This window comes from Sprattus sprattus (genome assembly GCF_963457725.1).
Source record: "Sprattus sprattus genome assembly, chromosome: 17".
Taxonomy (NCBI): domain Eukaryota; kingdom Metazoa; phylum Chordata; class Actinopteri; order Clupeiformes; family Clupeidae; genus Sprattus; species Sprattus sprattus.
The window spans coordinates 18,121,364-18,135,494 of record NC_137915.1 but is presented as its reverse complement, the minus strand read 5'-3'; the positions used below and the strand labels follow the sequence as shown (position 1 = coordinate 18,135,494).

At 42.1% G+C, this 14,131-nt stretch overlaps 1 protein-coding gene across 2 annotated transcripts; it reads left to right on the top strand.

Annotated features, from left to right (window-relative positions):
* Positions 1-545: 545 nt before the first annotated feature.
* top1mt (DNA topoisomerase I mitochondrial) lies at positions 546-8,958 on the top strand (the record flags this gene model as incomplete). 2 transcript variants are annotated; one of them, XM_080855419.1, is made up of 18 exons in its annotated part: positions 546-613; positions 715-784; positions 936-1,021; positions 1,168-1,240; positions 1,598-1,953; positions 2,708-2,826; positions 2,919-3,040; positions 3,159-3,281; positions 3,430-3,617; positions 4,180-4,324; positions 4,934-5,077; positions 5,666-5,848; positions 6,361-6,429; positions 6,576-6,690; positions 7,048-7,175; positions 7,831-7,925; positions 8,316-8,465; positions 8,775-8,958. In XM_080855419.1, the coding sequence occupies 18 exons, from the start codon at positions 546-548 to the stop codon at positions 8,875-8,877; spliced, it is 2,337 nt and encodes a 778-aa protein (XP_080711545.1). In that variant the 3' UTR covers positions 8,878-8,958. The 2 variants fall into 2 exon arrangements, with proteins under 2 accessions (XP_080711545.1, XP_080711546.1); XM_080855420.1 differs by lacking the exons at positions 546-613; positions 715-784; positions 936-1,021; positions 1,168-1,240; positions 1,598-1,953 and adding an exon at positions 2,394-2,562.
* Positions 8,959-14,131: the final 5,173 nt, after the last annotated feature.

Sequence of the window (14,131 nt, the reverse complement as noted above, 5' to 3'; positions counted from 1 at the left end):
TATAAAGGCCCGTGCGTGTCTGCGCTCTCAATCTCAAGCAATTTTCCTGACATGAAGGAGTACTGCGACTCACCTATTATCCACGAGTCAATCAAGTTGATCATGCGCAGTTGAACGCATGTGGCACTTAAAACTTTCAGGTGCGGCGAGAGCTTTAAACGCTTGAGAAGTGCGAGTGGCTCCCGCTCAAGCTGTTTGCAGGTTGAGCTTTTGTAGAGGTAAGTTATCTACTTAAGTCCTCGTTATAAAGTGAAACATTTCTTTAAAACCATTGCTGATGTACCTTGTTAGGCACGTATAGTGGAACACAAATAACATACAAATCCGTCTAGTGTCCATTGTCGATAACCTACACTGCTGCCCATCAATTGTGATCTGTATCGGCTGCACACTTCAAAAGCAAACAGATGTGGCTTAATTAAATGTGAATATATCTCCTATTAAGATTTAATGAACGATTTGCTTAAATGTAATAGCCCCTCATGGTGACGTCCATTTTTCAGTAAAAGGATTTTAGCTCTGCATTGTCATACAGATAAGGCGTGATGCGGCTGGAGGACAGTGGGAACGGACTAAAGAGGACTACTTCGGATCCAGAGAGGGACACCGACAGGTGCAATTCCTACTTATCTGGTCCATATCAGATTTGGCCTAACTGGCAGATCAGTGCATTCATGCCTCTGCTACCTAGTAATACTGCTGCTTTATTGGCAGGAAGAAGACAAAGAAATCCCATTTGAATGGAACTACTGATTTAAATGGGGGCTCTAATGACATGGAATCTGTAAGCAATGTAGGGTTATTTTTGGTGCTAGAACATATTGTTCTATTCAACGTAATGAAACACGAGAAGACATCTTTTTGCAGTTGGGGCATTTATTAAGGCTCCATGTTTTTCAGTTTTATGTATGTCTAACCAGATGCTTCAACCACAGAAATCAAAAAGTAATAAAGAAGACAATGGCTGGAAGAAAAATGAAAAGAAAGGCATCAACTCAGGGCAGGAGTTCACAATCAAAAAGTAAAAATGCTGTTCCATATTTTTGCATCTCGACATAATGTAGATTTGTTTGAAGTTAATCAATATTGGTTGTACATTTTCTCTCTTTTTTTCATTCAAAGCAATTTGCAAGAAACTGGTTAAAAAAACGTCTTATATCCCTACAGAGAGAAAGATGGCTCCTACAAGAAAAGCATCAAAGGCTTATCTGACTCATCTGTTAAAAACTGTATTAAAGAGGTGAACTTTTACCACTCATTCTCTATAACTACTCTGTATCTGATGTTAAACAAGGGGGCTGTGAACCCACAAGGCAAAACCACTGCAGTACTTAATTGTTTGAAATGACTGTTCTTAGCTGTGCCCTTCAGCTAGCCCTTCAGTACAAACCTTATGTCCTTTTTAGACTGATTTGTTGTGGGCTCAGTTGGAGTCTTAGAGAATGAATTAGCAATAGTTTATGAGAGTCTCTTCACCAGAAAACCAGATCATCACAGCCGGTCTTAATTAAGATTGTGCTTGATGGCCTAGCTAAAAAAAAAGTTATTCTTTCAACTGTGCCAAATGATTGTTATTGTTACTTCTCTGTAATTACAGGAGTCGGTTAAGGATTCAAGTGGTACAGAGAAGAATATTCCCATGAAAGAAGAGAATGCGGTTGGGAACAAGACCTTGGATAAAGACCACCATCAGACAAGCCACAGTGACAAGAAACGGCACAAAGATCACAAAAGTGAGCGAGGAAAAGACAAAAAAGACAAGAAAAAGGAGAAACTTCTCAATGGCACTGTGCAAGAAAAATCTTCTCGCAATGAGAAAAGGAAGCATCATAATGTTGATGATGAGGAACCAAAAAAGAAGAAGGTGAGCAAAGGAGGGAGAGAAGATAAGGGGAGAACAGGAAAGAATTCGAAGGAGGAGAAAAAGAAAGATGAGAACAGCAAGTGGAAATGGTGAGTGTGTGTGTTGTACAGGTACATGGTGATGCTGTATTCTTTCACCATGCATTGGCCTAATTGTCCTTCTTTTTGGTTTTGTAAGAGGCTGTGACGTGTATTTGGAAGAAATTATGCCATGATGGCTTTCACAAAGGCCGTAAAAGATGCTGAGTGTTTGTGGAGTGCCTGATAAATGTAATAATTTTGATTTAAGATTCAAATTGTCGCTCACCAAGATGTATCCTTTCATAAAAAGTTTTAAGATTAAATTAAATTCCTGAAACTTTGCAAGCATGGACACATTAATGCCTGAAGTTGTCAGCCTTTGCATAGATTAGACGTTGCTTTCCTTAGAAAGACATTTGTTTCTAGAGGGAAGAAATTGATTGTAACACAGTCCATGTGAATGCAGCAGGCGAATAATAGCAGTGGTCCTTGATCATGACGGCTGTATTTAGTCAGCGCAACTTATTGTTATCATTAGATCGTTTAAAGTGGAATGAACAGATTTGGTTATGCCGTCTGTCAATTTGTATACGGGTCACTGAGGTTTAGTCGAGGCATTTCTCTCGATTCACATTTAAGCAATGCTCGCGTGGCTAAAAGTGCCCTCAGAAATCTAAGGTTAGTCACGAAGCGAAACGCACGTCAAATAAAGAAGTACAACAATACATAATCAATTGAATGCCGAAACACTAAATGTCTTAAGTTTAATAACCCTAACCCTAGACTACACAGACTTGTGATAATCACTTTGTCATATGAACAGGTGGGAAGAAGGCAATAACTCCAATCCCGGCCAAAAGTGGACAACCCTGGAGCATAGAGGACCTTTATTTCCGCCAGAATATGAGCCATTGCCCAATAACGTGTCCTTCTATTATGGAGGTGAGTGTACAGATAGCGTGTGGGGTTTTATCATGTATGACCCAGGGTTGTTGTTCATAAACTGCTGTGTGTTTCCATGTCGGCTGTTTCAGGAGAACCAATGAAGCTTAGTTTGGCTGCAGAGGAGGTAGCAACTTTCTATGCCAAGATGCTGGAACATGAGTATACCACAAAGGAAGCTTTTCAGAAGAACTTCTTTACTGACTGGAAAGAGGTTTATATCAATTGATATGTGCTATGTCTCTAGCTTTAAATGCACTTGTCAAAAATATAGCTTGAATGGTATTACAACATCAAAGACCACAGTTTGGTTTTCTTTGTTTTTGTAACAGGTGATGTCAGATGACGACAAGAAGACCATCAAAAAACTATCCAAGTGTGACTTCAGTGAGCTCCACAAATACTTCGTCAACAAATCAGAGGAGAAAAAGAATATGAGCAAGGAGGAAAAACAAGTTAGTGAAGTATTGGATTTGAAAAATAAATCAAGATGGCTAGATCTGCAAAAAGTACTGCATCTTAGAATTATTGAAATCGTCTTATGCGCCTTACAATGTGTTATGTTGTGGTCTCTTGAATACTGCCATGTTCTACTCATACCAGGCACTGAAAGAGGAAGGTATCAAACTAACAGAAGAATATGGGTACTGTCTCTTGGATGGTCACCGTGAAAAAATTGGGAACTTCCGCGTGGAGCCGCCTGGGTTGTTCCGTGGCCGCGGGGAACATCCCAAAATGGGCAAGCTGAAAAAAAGGATCCAGCCTAAAGACGTTATCATCAATTGCAGCAAGTGAGCATAATTGAACACACACACACACACACACACACACACACACACACACACACACACACGGAGGGAGTACATCATGCTCAGCAGAAGGAGCAGAGCATAGAGGATAATGCATGCAGGATAATGAAGTGCATCATTTGAATGCATGAATATGTTCAAACCACATCGTAGCATTTTAGCATTGAGCAGAAGTAAATCTAATATTAAGGATTAATGAGGAAGAGCAATTCTCCAAGCTGTTATACAAATGCATAGTGGACCCAAGGCTGATTGAGAAGAACTTTTCATTCTGTCAACTTAATTCACTTTTCATATTTAGAGAGTAAATTTGGCTGTCATATCAGTTCTAGTGCAGCTCAAGAAATGGAAAAAGGCCCCAGGCAAAGAATGGACTTTCAAGACTGCTGTTTGCATAAATCAAAGCCCCACTGCAGAGGGAGGTTCTTAGAAAATCTTCAGCTGCAGCGGCGAGGATGAAGTGCATTTCATTGCGCCCCCCCCCCCCCCCCACCACCACCACCATCACCTCTCAACCACCCCCATCCCCCTACCCATCTCATAGGGACTCCAAGATCCCTGCCCCTCCTTCAGGGAAGAAGTGGAAGAGAGTGCAGCATGACAACACCGTCACCTGGCTGGCCTCCTGGGTGGAGAATGTTCAGAAGCACACCAAGTACATCATGCTGAATCCCAGCTCCAAACTCAAGGTCAGAAGGCTTGTCTTACCCTGATGAAATATAATGATTTTCAAGTTTCAGAACATAGTCAGAACATAAAATACAAAAAATGTGGGTGTAAGGTGTGGTTCTGTTTATTCTGTGAGAGAAACAAGTGTGCAGAACATGTTTGTACATGCAGATGGTACCTTTTGTCTATGTTTCTGGAAAAGGCAGCTCATTTGCCTCACTAAAGCATTGAGCTGCTTGTATTCCTGCAGTACCCAAATGTGTAGTTTCTTCTGCACCAATGATGATTTTTCCACAATAATACCTTAAACAAACCCCAACGCCCCTTGGTAAAGTTTCTATGCCTAATGAAATTACATGAATATTAAATGAAAAAAAATATATAGGCTTATTTATTTATTTTTCTTCACCTTCGCACCAAACCTACTAGTTCCAGCCTGTGGTTCTCCCCCAACCCCTGGCTAAAGATTTGGCACTGCTGGACGTAAAATACAGAGAGACTACATCTATAGTGTAGTGTTCTTGAAAGACAGCTAGACTTTATATAGTTTCCCTGTGGAGTTGAACGGTGTCATGACCCGGCCCTGCTTACCGCTGTTCTCTCGTGTGTCCTCTGTGTTCCTCACCCAGGGGGAGAAGGACTGGCAGAAGTATGAGGTGGCCCGGAGCCTGAAGCTGGAGGTGGACTCCATCCGGCACAAGTACCAGCAGGACTGGAGCTCTCGAGAGATGAAGACACGCCAGAGGGGCGTTGCGCTCTACTTCATAGATAAGGTAATGCACAAGAAGAAGAAGAAGAAGAATTTTTTTTTTAAATAAAATCAAATTTGAAAAAAAAGCTCCCATGCTAGTGCTCTCCAGCGGGTCGTCTCATTAGCTTGCCACCCTGGTGACCTCTGAGCCGTGTTTGAGCGATTAACCTCTGGGCTGTGGCTGCCTCCGCTGAGCTCCCATTTGGCGAGGGGGTCGGAGTGAATACTGATGTTGTAGAGAGCGGAATACTGATCTCCACACATGAAGGTTCTTCCGCATTGCTGAGCATTCAGTGTGCTGATCAGAATGAAAAAAACAAAAACAAAATCAATGCACACTTTTGTATTGAGTAGTGTGTGTGTGTGTGCTACTACACGTGAGCATAAACATCTGTGTGATTGTCGTACATTTCTGCTACTTGGAAATATGTGTTCACCATGTGAATTATATATATTTTTTTAATGAGTATATATTTAAGCCATGTGATTGTGTGTACCCCATGACCATCTTGTAGGTGTGCAGATATATTTCATTAGGTGTGTGTGTGTGTGTGTGTGTGTGTGTGTGTGTGTGTGTGTGTGTGTGTGTGTGTGTGTGCGTGTTTTTCAGCTGGCCCTGCGAGCTGGGAATGAGAAGGAGGACGATACGGCTGACACGGTGGGCTGCTGCTCCCTGCGTGTGGAGCACATCAGCCTGCACGAGAGCCTGGACGGCCAGGAGTGGGTGGTGGAGTTTGACTTCCTGGGCAAGGACTCCATCCGCTACTACAACAAAGTGCCCGTGGAGAAGCGAGTGCGTGCATGTTTAAGAAATAAAAGGGTTCCTCATGGGTTCTGTAAATCACCTTTTCCTCATTGTAAATCCTTTGTTTGTCTGGGGTTTTCATAGCTGAAACTTGCTATATGTATTTGTGTGTGTGTGCGTGTGTGCGTGTGTGTGTGTGTGTGTGTGACCTTTTTGAGAGTTTAGATTTTTTTTTTAGATTTAAACTTTTAGCTAATTTTTCTTAAAGAGTGTAGCCTCAACAGCCGGATGATTTATTAGCTTTCTATGCATCTGTATCATGGGAAACCTAAAGCATCATCTCTGGACTGTGATTTCATTTTGACCGTAGGCGTCTGGCTTTAGTGGATTTTGCTGGGAGTGGAACATCATAAGCAGGCTTTATACTGGTGTGGTCTTTAGAATACAAATTCCTTCCTAAAGCCTGCTTTTTAACCATCATGAGTAAACTTCCATAAGCATTTGGGATGTGGGAAATAGTTTTACTCAAATTGTGTCTTTGTGTTTTTTGTTTTTTACAGGTTTTCAAAAGCTTGAAAATATTTATGGAAAACAAGGACCCTGAGGATGACCTTTTTGATAGAATTTCTGTAAGCGTAACTTTTATTATCTGCTGTGCTCCTTATGAAAAATACACACACACATTGCAAACATTTATGTGTTGAAAACATTGTTTGCATAAAATCTTACTGTGAAACATTCTATATTGCTGTCTGCTGACACTTCTTATCCCAAGACGACCTACCTCAACAAGAAGCTGAATGAGTACATGTCAGGTCTGACGGCCAAAGTCTTCCGAACTTTCAACGCCTCCACCACTCTACAGGACCAACTCAGCAAGCTGACCAAAGGTGAAGTCGGAGTTCCACTTTGCACTGTTCACTTGGAGCAATACCAAGTGCAAGCTGAACAACAGACGTGCAAAAAACAAACAAACAAAAAAACAAAACAACTTGCATCTTTTGGTCAGGACTGAACTAATAATTCATGACACTTCTTGCATAACACCCCGTTCCTTTGGGGAAAACACCAGACAACCTATTTTTGGGACCGTGGAACCGTGCCATTGTATACTTGACATGTCTCTTAAGAGCTAAACATGTGAAACCCCCACCTTGCTGTTGTCTAGTGTCATACTCTACCACCTGTACTCCCATGGAGGAGAACAGCGCTTGTTTATTCCGACTGTTTTTTTGGTATGTTCTCAGAGGACATGACGGTGGAGGAGAAAATCCTGTCCTACAACAGGGCTAACAGAGCCGTAGCTATCCTGTGCAACCACCAGAGGGCAGCACCCAAGACCTTTGAGAAATCCATGCAGCTCTTGCAGGAGAAGGTAGGCAGTAGCACAAAGCCGTGATTGACAGTCACAGGGCACCTGCTGCGCATCGAAGAGCTCAGACGAATGTTAAAGGGTTTGTGATGTTGAGGAAGACTTGTGATGTGAATCACTTCAGTCTTAAGTTTTTTCAGATTGGGTCTAACTTCCATTAAGTGTTAGTCCATATTTTCCAAGTTTATAGGATAAGTAGCTTTTATCATTTACAAAAACACAGGAAAAGCAGAACATAAACCCCATGATATACATACACATATATATAACATCATTGTATAATGCCTGATCAATTGTAAACCTCACAAATACTGTATATAGAAAGACTATTTAAATTTGAGCTGAAGTATAGAATAGAGCAAATTGCACTCTATCTGTGAAATATGCTGTGTCTTTTGCTCTCATCAGCAACTATTTCACTGACCGAATTGTTGGCAAACTGACAATTGTTGACCCACAGAGTATTAGACCATGTTCATGTGAATTAGCTGATGACCTGGTATTATAGAAATGTTTAGTCTTGTGATTTTTGTGTGGTTGCTGGTAACACAACAATAACCTGTCTGTACATAGTGGAATTGTATTAACAAAATGATCTAAAACAAAGTAAACTTAACACAAGTGTTTACCAGAATAAGATTTCGGCGTTGTGCTCTAGATTCAGAAGAAGAAGGAGCAGATAGAGCAAGCCAAGAAGGAGTTGAAGAAAGCCAAGAAGGCCCACAAAGAGCACCCCTCTGACAGATCCAAAAAGTAACAACCCCTTACCTCGCCTCTCAGCATCTTTAATACTTCAAAATGTCTCCCAAAAGACTCAGAGAAGGCTTTATCTTGACAGTCGTGTTTTTTTTTCCCTTCTCTTTTATTTTCTCTTGTGCTCACTCTCGATATATATCTCTCTTTTGCTCACTTGGCTCTTCCTCTCTCCCTACGTGTCTTGGTTCTCTTTCCTTTCACTGTCTGTCTATCTCGGGCTGTCTGTTGTGCCCTCTCTCTCTTCACTTTCTCTCTCTCTCGCTCGCTCTCTTCCTCTTTCGATCTTTATTTCGCTCACTCTCTCCTTTCCTGTGCTCTCTTCTAATGTTCGCACCACCTCCTCCTCCTCCTCCTCCTCCCTCTCTCTATATCTCTCTCCCTCTCCAGACTGATAGAACAGAAGGAGAATGCCGTGCGGAGGCTGGAGGAACAGTTAAAGAAGCTGGAGCTTCAGGTGACTGACCGAGAGGAGAACAAGGTCATTGCCTTAGGAACGTCCAAGCTCAACTACCTTGACCCCAGGATCTCCGTCGCCTGGTAACCACCGCTCTGCGCACACAGTTTCTCTTTTCATAGACTCTGCTGGAGGTAGACCCAGAAGGAATGGGGATTTGAGGGTGTCTTAGAAATGAAAAAAGGTTTTGTTGGTACGGCGGTATTTCATGTTTCATAGCGAGTTCAGCCCCTCTAAATTTAGATTGAATAGCCAGAGCCGTTGTATTTGCCGCCTGTTCTTTAAGAAATATATTGGAAATGATGGCTAGGAGGGAGAGATTTGATGTACTTTCAGAAGGCAGGCTAAAATGTCCAGACCATTCTTATGTGTTTTGTCTTTTCCATTTGCAGGTGCAAAAAATACAATGTCCCCATTGAGAAGATATATAACAAAACCCAGAGGGAGAAGTTTGCCTGGGCCATTGACATGACTGATGCGGATTTCCAGTTCTAGACAGCTTTGCAAAAGTAATTTTCTGTTACTGCACTTTGTTTCTGTTCTACATCAGGAGTGTTATATTGTTTTGTTTTCTTTATGGAATAGATCTCATTTTCAAAATAAATCAAAATTTAATTTATCCTAATACATATTTCTGCACTGCCATGCTTCTGTAAAGTATTGTCTTTTTTTCTGTATGGAAATGAATTATATGAAATGAAACCTGTCACTCTTGTCAAGCCCCTTCTGTTGATAACCGCACAGTGTAATACGAAGGGAAGTACGCCACACCATAGTGAAGCACCCAGGCTTTTGCGCGTTGTGACATCATCCTCAGCGCTCTTAACAAATATCTGAAATATTTCTGTTGCTCCAGCGGGGGGCAGAGATCCAAGCTGCAGGCAGCAGGAATGCAGCAGGATTTCACTGGGATTAGGCTCCCTGAGGAGAGGTTAGGAACTTGGGTATCCGAGGAGCAATGGGAAGGGAACATCTGGGAATGATAATGTTGTTTTGGATGCAGTCCTGAAGGAATTCTGCACTGCCACAACTTCTTGTCTGGTCTCTCTCTTTCTCTCGTTCTTCTTCTTCTCCCTCTCTCTGTCTGGTTCTGCATGGCTCAGATCATGTCTGCCTCGACGACCCTGTCTGTTACTCAACATTCATGTTCACAACCTTCAGTTTGTGTGGTCATTCCTGTTCCTTGAAGGCAAGTCAGGTGTAGACTTGGTTAGGTTATCTGCACTCTATATTTCTTGTCTTTGATGAGAACTCTCCTTTCACATGTGGTTACCATGGCGGCGCTGCCTGGGTTTCCATGCGTCGTGAGTTCAAGCGCGGTGCAAATACCAACATCAGCTCCTCCGTCATTACGAAACCTTATTTTCCCTGCCGAATCAGTTGATTGGCTGAGGCGGCGACAGTGACGTTACTAATCCACTTCACACACTTCTCTGAATGTTAAAGGTGAAACCAGGTATATAGAGTTGGAGAACATGTCGGAGCCAGAATACAGTAGCGTGTACTGTTTAAGTATATGCCAGAATTCAGTCCTGTTGATGGTAAATAAACACGATGGTGAATATTTTAAGGCTTCTTCAACCCTGAAGGCTTTAAATCGAGGCAAGGAGAAAAAAAAAGAAGGGAGGCCCTATTTTTGTTAGTAAACTGGAGAATAACTCCAACTCCGGAAAGTTGTGTGTCTGCTAATTCCCATCGACTTCCCTTCAATTCATAAATATTCCCCCGCCACAAGTGAGGCCTGGGCCCATCTGCACAGGGCTGTGGTTGGTGCACTCAGCGACGCCACATCAAAGCGCCCCGCCGCCCCTCGCGAAGGAAAAAGAGGAAATCTGGGACAAAGTCTCCTTCCTTGCAATCCAACCACACATGTGGCGAGGAGTGCAGCACTTTGTTATTTAGCGACACAAGCTCAGGCGTCTCAGCAGTGGAAGCCTATGAAAGACAACCACTGCACTCAGCGCCTCTGCTGTCCCCGATCCTTGAATGCTGACTTGTCAGCCATTTTGATGTGTTCCCTTTTTTTTCTCAATAGAAATGGGTTACTAGACAAATGGGGTGATGGAAAATCTAGTTTCACTGTCTTGTTCTGCATGAAATGTGGAAGCACAGGGGTGTGTGTGTAGGGGGGGGACTGTTGACTCTCTTTGTTGTCTGAAGGGCAATGGTAAATATCACAGACTGTGTCGATGCAGCAGATATGTGAGGCAGGTAGATCAGCCTGACCTTTTCAGTAGTCAGTTTGCACCTTGCATCGCTATCCAAGATCTCCACCATGTTAATTCTTCTCCATCCCAGTAAGCCCTTCATCCCTACTTTGTGTTTCTGTTGCCCGCTAGGACTGTTTTATCCTAATCTGTAGTCTTAGGAGTTCGGCGGTCTTTTTCAAGAATTTTTTTCCCCTTGTGTTTGCTCAGGGGATTAGCAACTAGGGTTAGGCTGTTACAACAGGATTATGTATAGAAGGAAAATAAAACAAGATTTAAAATCTAAAAAAAGAAAAAAAAACACCTCACAATTACTCAGATTTTTTTTTCTTTCTGAGAGAAAAGAAGTGTGTTTGTCAAAGACAGGAGGAAGACTGTAGGTTGGATTTCCCGTATAAAAAGGCTTTTGATCAAAGCGTGCTGCTACCCTACAGCATTGTTTCAGAGGGCATTTCTCACATCGAGTTGCGAAGGAGGTAGCCAACTATCAGACTTTGATCCCAGTTGTTGCCACTGCTTTTCTCTTTGCCTCTGCTAAGAGGAAACCTGGGCTGGATGTCCATTGTTCTCTGCAGCTGTGATTGAAGTTGGGAGCTGCAGGAAGGATGGAAGCCTCAATTCACCACACAGAAATACACACTCTCTCACTCACACACAAACACACAGACACACACACACACACACACACACACACACACTCACTCACACGCATACACACACACACAGACAACGTGCATTTCATGGCATTGTGCCGTTTAATGGAGTTTGGCTTAAACCTCAACTGGGCCATTCTGTTTCTCCTCTGACAGCAGTACATAATGAAAAACTGGTACCATTAGTTCTTTGAAATGCCTTGGGACGCGGCACCAACATACTTGCATGTGGAACTTTTTCAAAGGACTGTAGCCAGTGAATGACATTTCGCCACTAAAGTCTGAGGCTGTTTATGTCTTCCAGTCCCTCGCCGGCGTAACATATGTCTGCCACATTTTTGGTGTTTGAACAACACACGAGTCATTCTCATCAGACCGCCCAATTCAAGCTCTGGCCTACAGCTCACCACAATGAGGACCATCCAACTTTGGCACCCTTTCTTGTTGCCAGTTAACAGATAAAACATTGTACAGTTTTTTTTTCCTTTTAGAGGTTTAGTATTCGTTTGAATTGTTTCATGTAAATGGGGGTGAGTTTTGAGGGATGATGTGAGAGAGGCACTGAAAACCCAAGGGGCCCTCTCGGTGAATTCCCATTGGCCGGTCACACTTAGTCTGAGCACCGCTCTCTTTTTTAAGACGGCCTTTGCTCATAATTTTGCCATCTGTATGTTTCATGACACTAATGACGTGACTGTGGTGCTTACTTCGATATATGATGATTACACTAGACAGGATGTCTTTGAAGTGCCAGGATTATAAACATATCCACATCTCTTTTTTCCTCCTCAAATATCAAGTAGGCAATTTTTTTTAAGTTTATCTCCTAAGTCAGCTAGTATGGGGTGCCAGTTTTTTAAGTCCCAGTAATAAAATTCCATTTGTCCCTTTTCTTCTGAAGGCCCCGTGTGAAGAGGAGGTCAGCTAAGCCCTCGCTGTGTGTCAAAGTGACCTCTAACCTCTTCGTTGCCATCACTACTGATGACAAAGGTCTTGAGGAATCCATCCCTAATCAGTGGCCGGCACCCTCGTGAGCAACAGAGAGATTCTATTCATGGGTGGACCTTTGGCTGCTCTTTTTATCTCTCTTTCTTCCTCCTCCACTTCTTTCACTGGTACCTTCCTTGCCCCCCCGCTCACGCATGGTGCCCTTACTTAGTGGAACTGGGAATTTAAATCCCATTATCGCTGACTTATCCATCCGTTGACTATTGAAATGTGTAGATTGGAGGTATAATGCAAGTTCCGAATTGGGATGTGAGGGGCTTTTTTAATGGAATAGCCGCCCTGGCACTTAGTGACTTGACAGATCTGCTTGGCTTTGTTTGTGGACCCTCAGTGATGTCAAGGGAAATACTGGAGCAAAAATTGTCTACTTTATTACTCCCCAGCCCAAAAAAATTGGCCAACTTCTTTGCCTGGTGAAGCTGAAGTAAAATTTCAATTCCCTTATCTACAGCACTTCCAAAGCCATCTTTATAGGCGGCTATGTTTACTCACACGCTCCAATATTTATTTTTGCTCTCTTCGCAAGTAACGTTTTCACCTTTGAGCATCAAAGGCCCATGCAATGCAAACATGTTTTCATTAAGAATCACAAATGCCCTCAGCAAGTATATTTTGGTCTTGTTAAATATGCTTAGGCTCCCAGATGGTTTAGCGGGCGAACGCTATGCTTTGCTAGCAGCCTGGCGGACAGCCAGCGAGAGCACAAGGAGGACTCTCTGCTCACCACGAACAAGCACAGCAAGGTGAGACAGCTAGCCTGCGACTTAAAGGGCCATTTAGGAGAGCCCTGAGCTGATATGAGTGTCTCAAGTCATGAGCCATTTTTTCACTGCCCCTCAATTACGCCTTGACATTCAAGAAAGTGTAGGTGGTCAAATGGCTGCCTGACAAGCTAATAATACTAATAAAACACATGCATTCTCGAAAGTGTGATATGCCGTTTTTGTTGTCTATTAACTGAAATTATTATAGACTTAGAGTAATGACATCATCTGTCAAGGTTTGATGAAGAGGTAATGTTTGTCAGTGCTTCAGGCTATAAAAGCTTTTTCTTTTACTCTTTTCTGAACTTGAATACATTTGTTCACCTTTTCTGTCCCAGAACCATGTAAACAAAACACCTGACAAAAAGGAATGGAATGAATAGGATGAATTGGGACTAGATTCATTGCAAAGTATTTTCATTTTTGACAATAAAAAAACGACATAGTGCACCTTAGGAACCATGTAAGGGAAAAGGACAAAAAATACTCCCCTTTTCTAAGAACTACAGGGGTATGGTCACCCTGGACAGACTTTTAGACACATTTTTGTGAATTAGGAGTGAAGGAGAATTTAGAACAGAGAAGGACTCAACTTTAAATAGTTTCATTTCATAGATTAAAAACTGGACTCCACATGCTGAAGGAAGCATTTCTCATTTTATATGTATGAGTTCATATTTAATCTCCCTCCAGGATAGAATTCAAAAGTTATGAATGCTACAGCTTTTTCAGATACGTTTTCTCCCCAGAATGTTGTAGAATGAATCAAGTTGGATGGGTTTTTTGGCCACATGTTGATAGATATTCTTCCCACACCTGAATGTGACTCACATTTATACTTGAGCAAATAACTCTCTATTCCTATGGGGTTTGCTGAGAAGAAAATAAGAAGGAAAGATGAATTGAAGCACAATATGGAATTTCGCAGCTATAGAACTATCACATGCTCTGTAGATTCATTGCACATGAATAATGAAAAGGAATATCATATTAAATATGCAAGTAGCATTTGAATTATGCATTTCATGAAATTGACTGTATGCCACATGGTGAAATGCGATATCTTGGCACAGTTAATTGGCATTTAGGTAGAAACTGAGTAAACTTTACGTGTGGA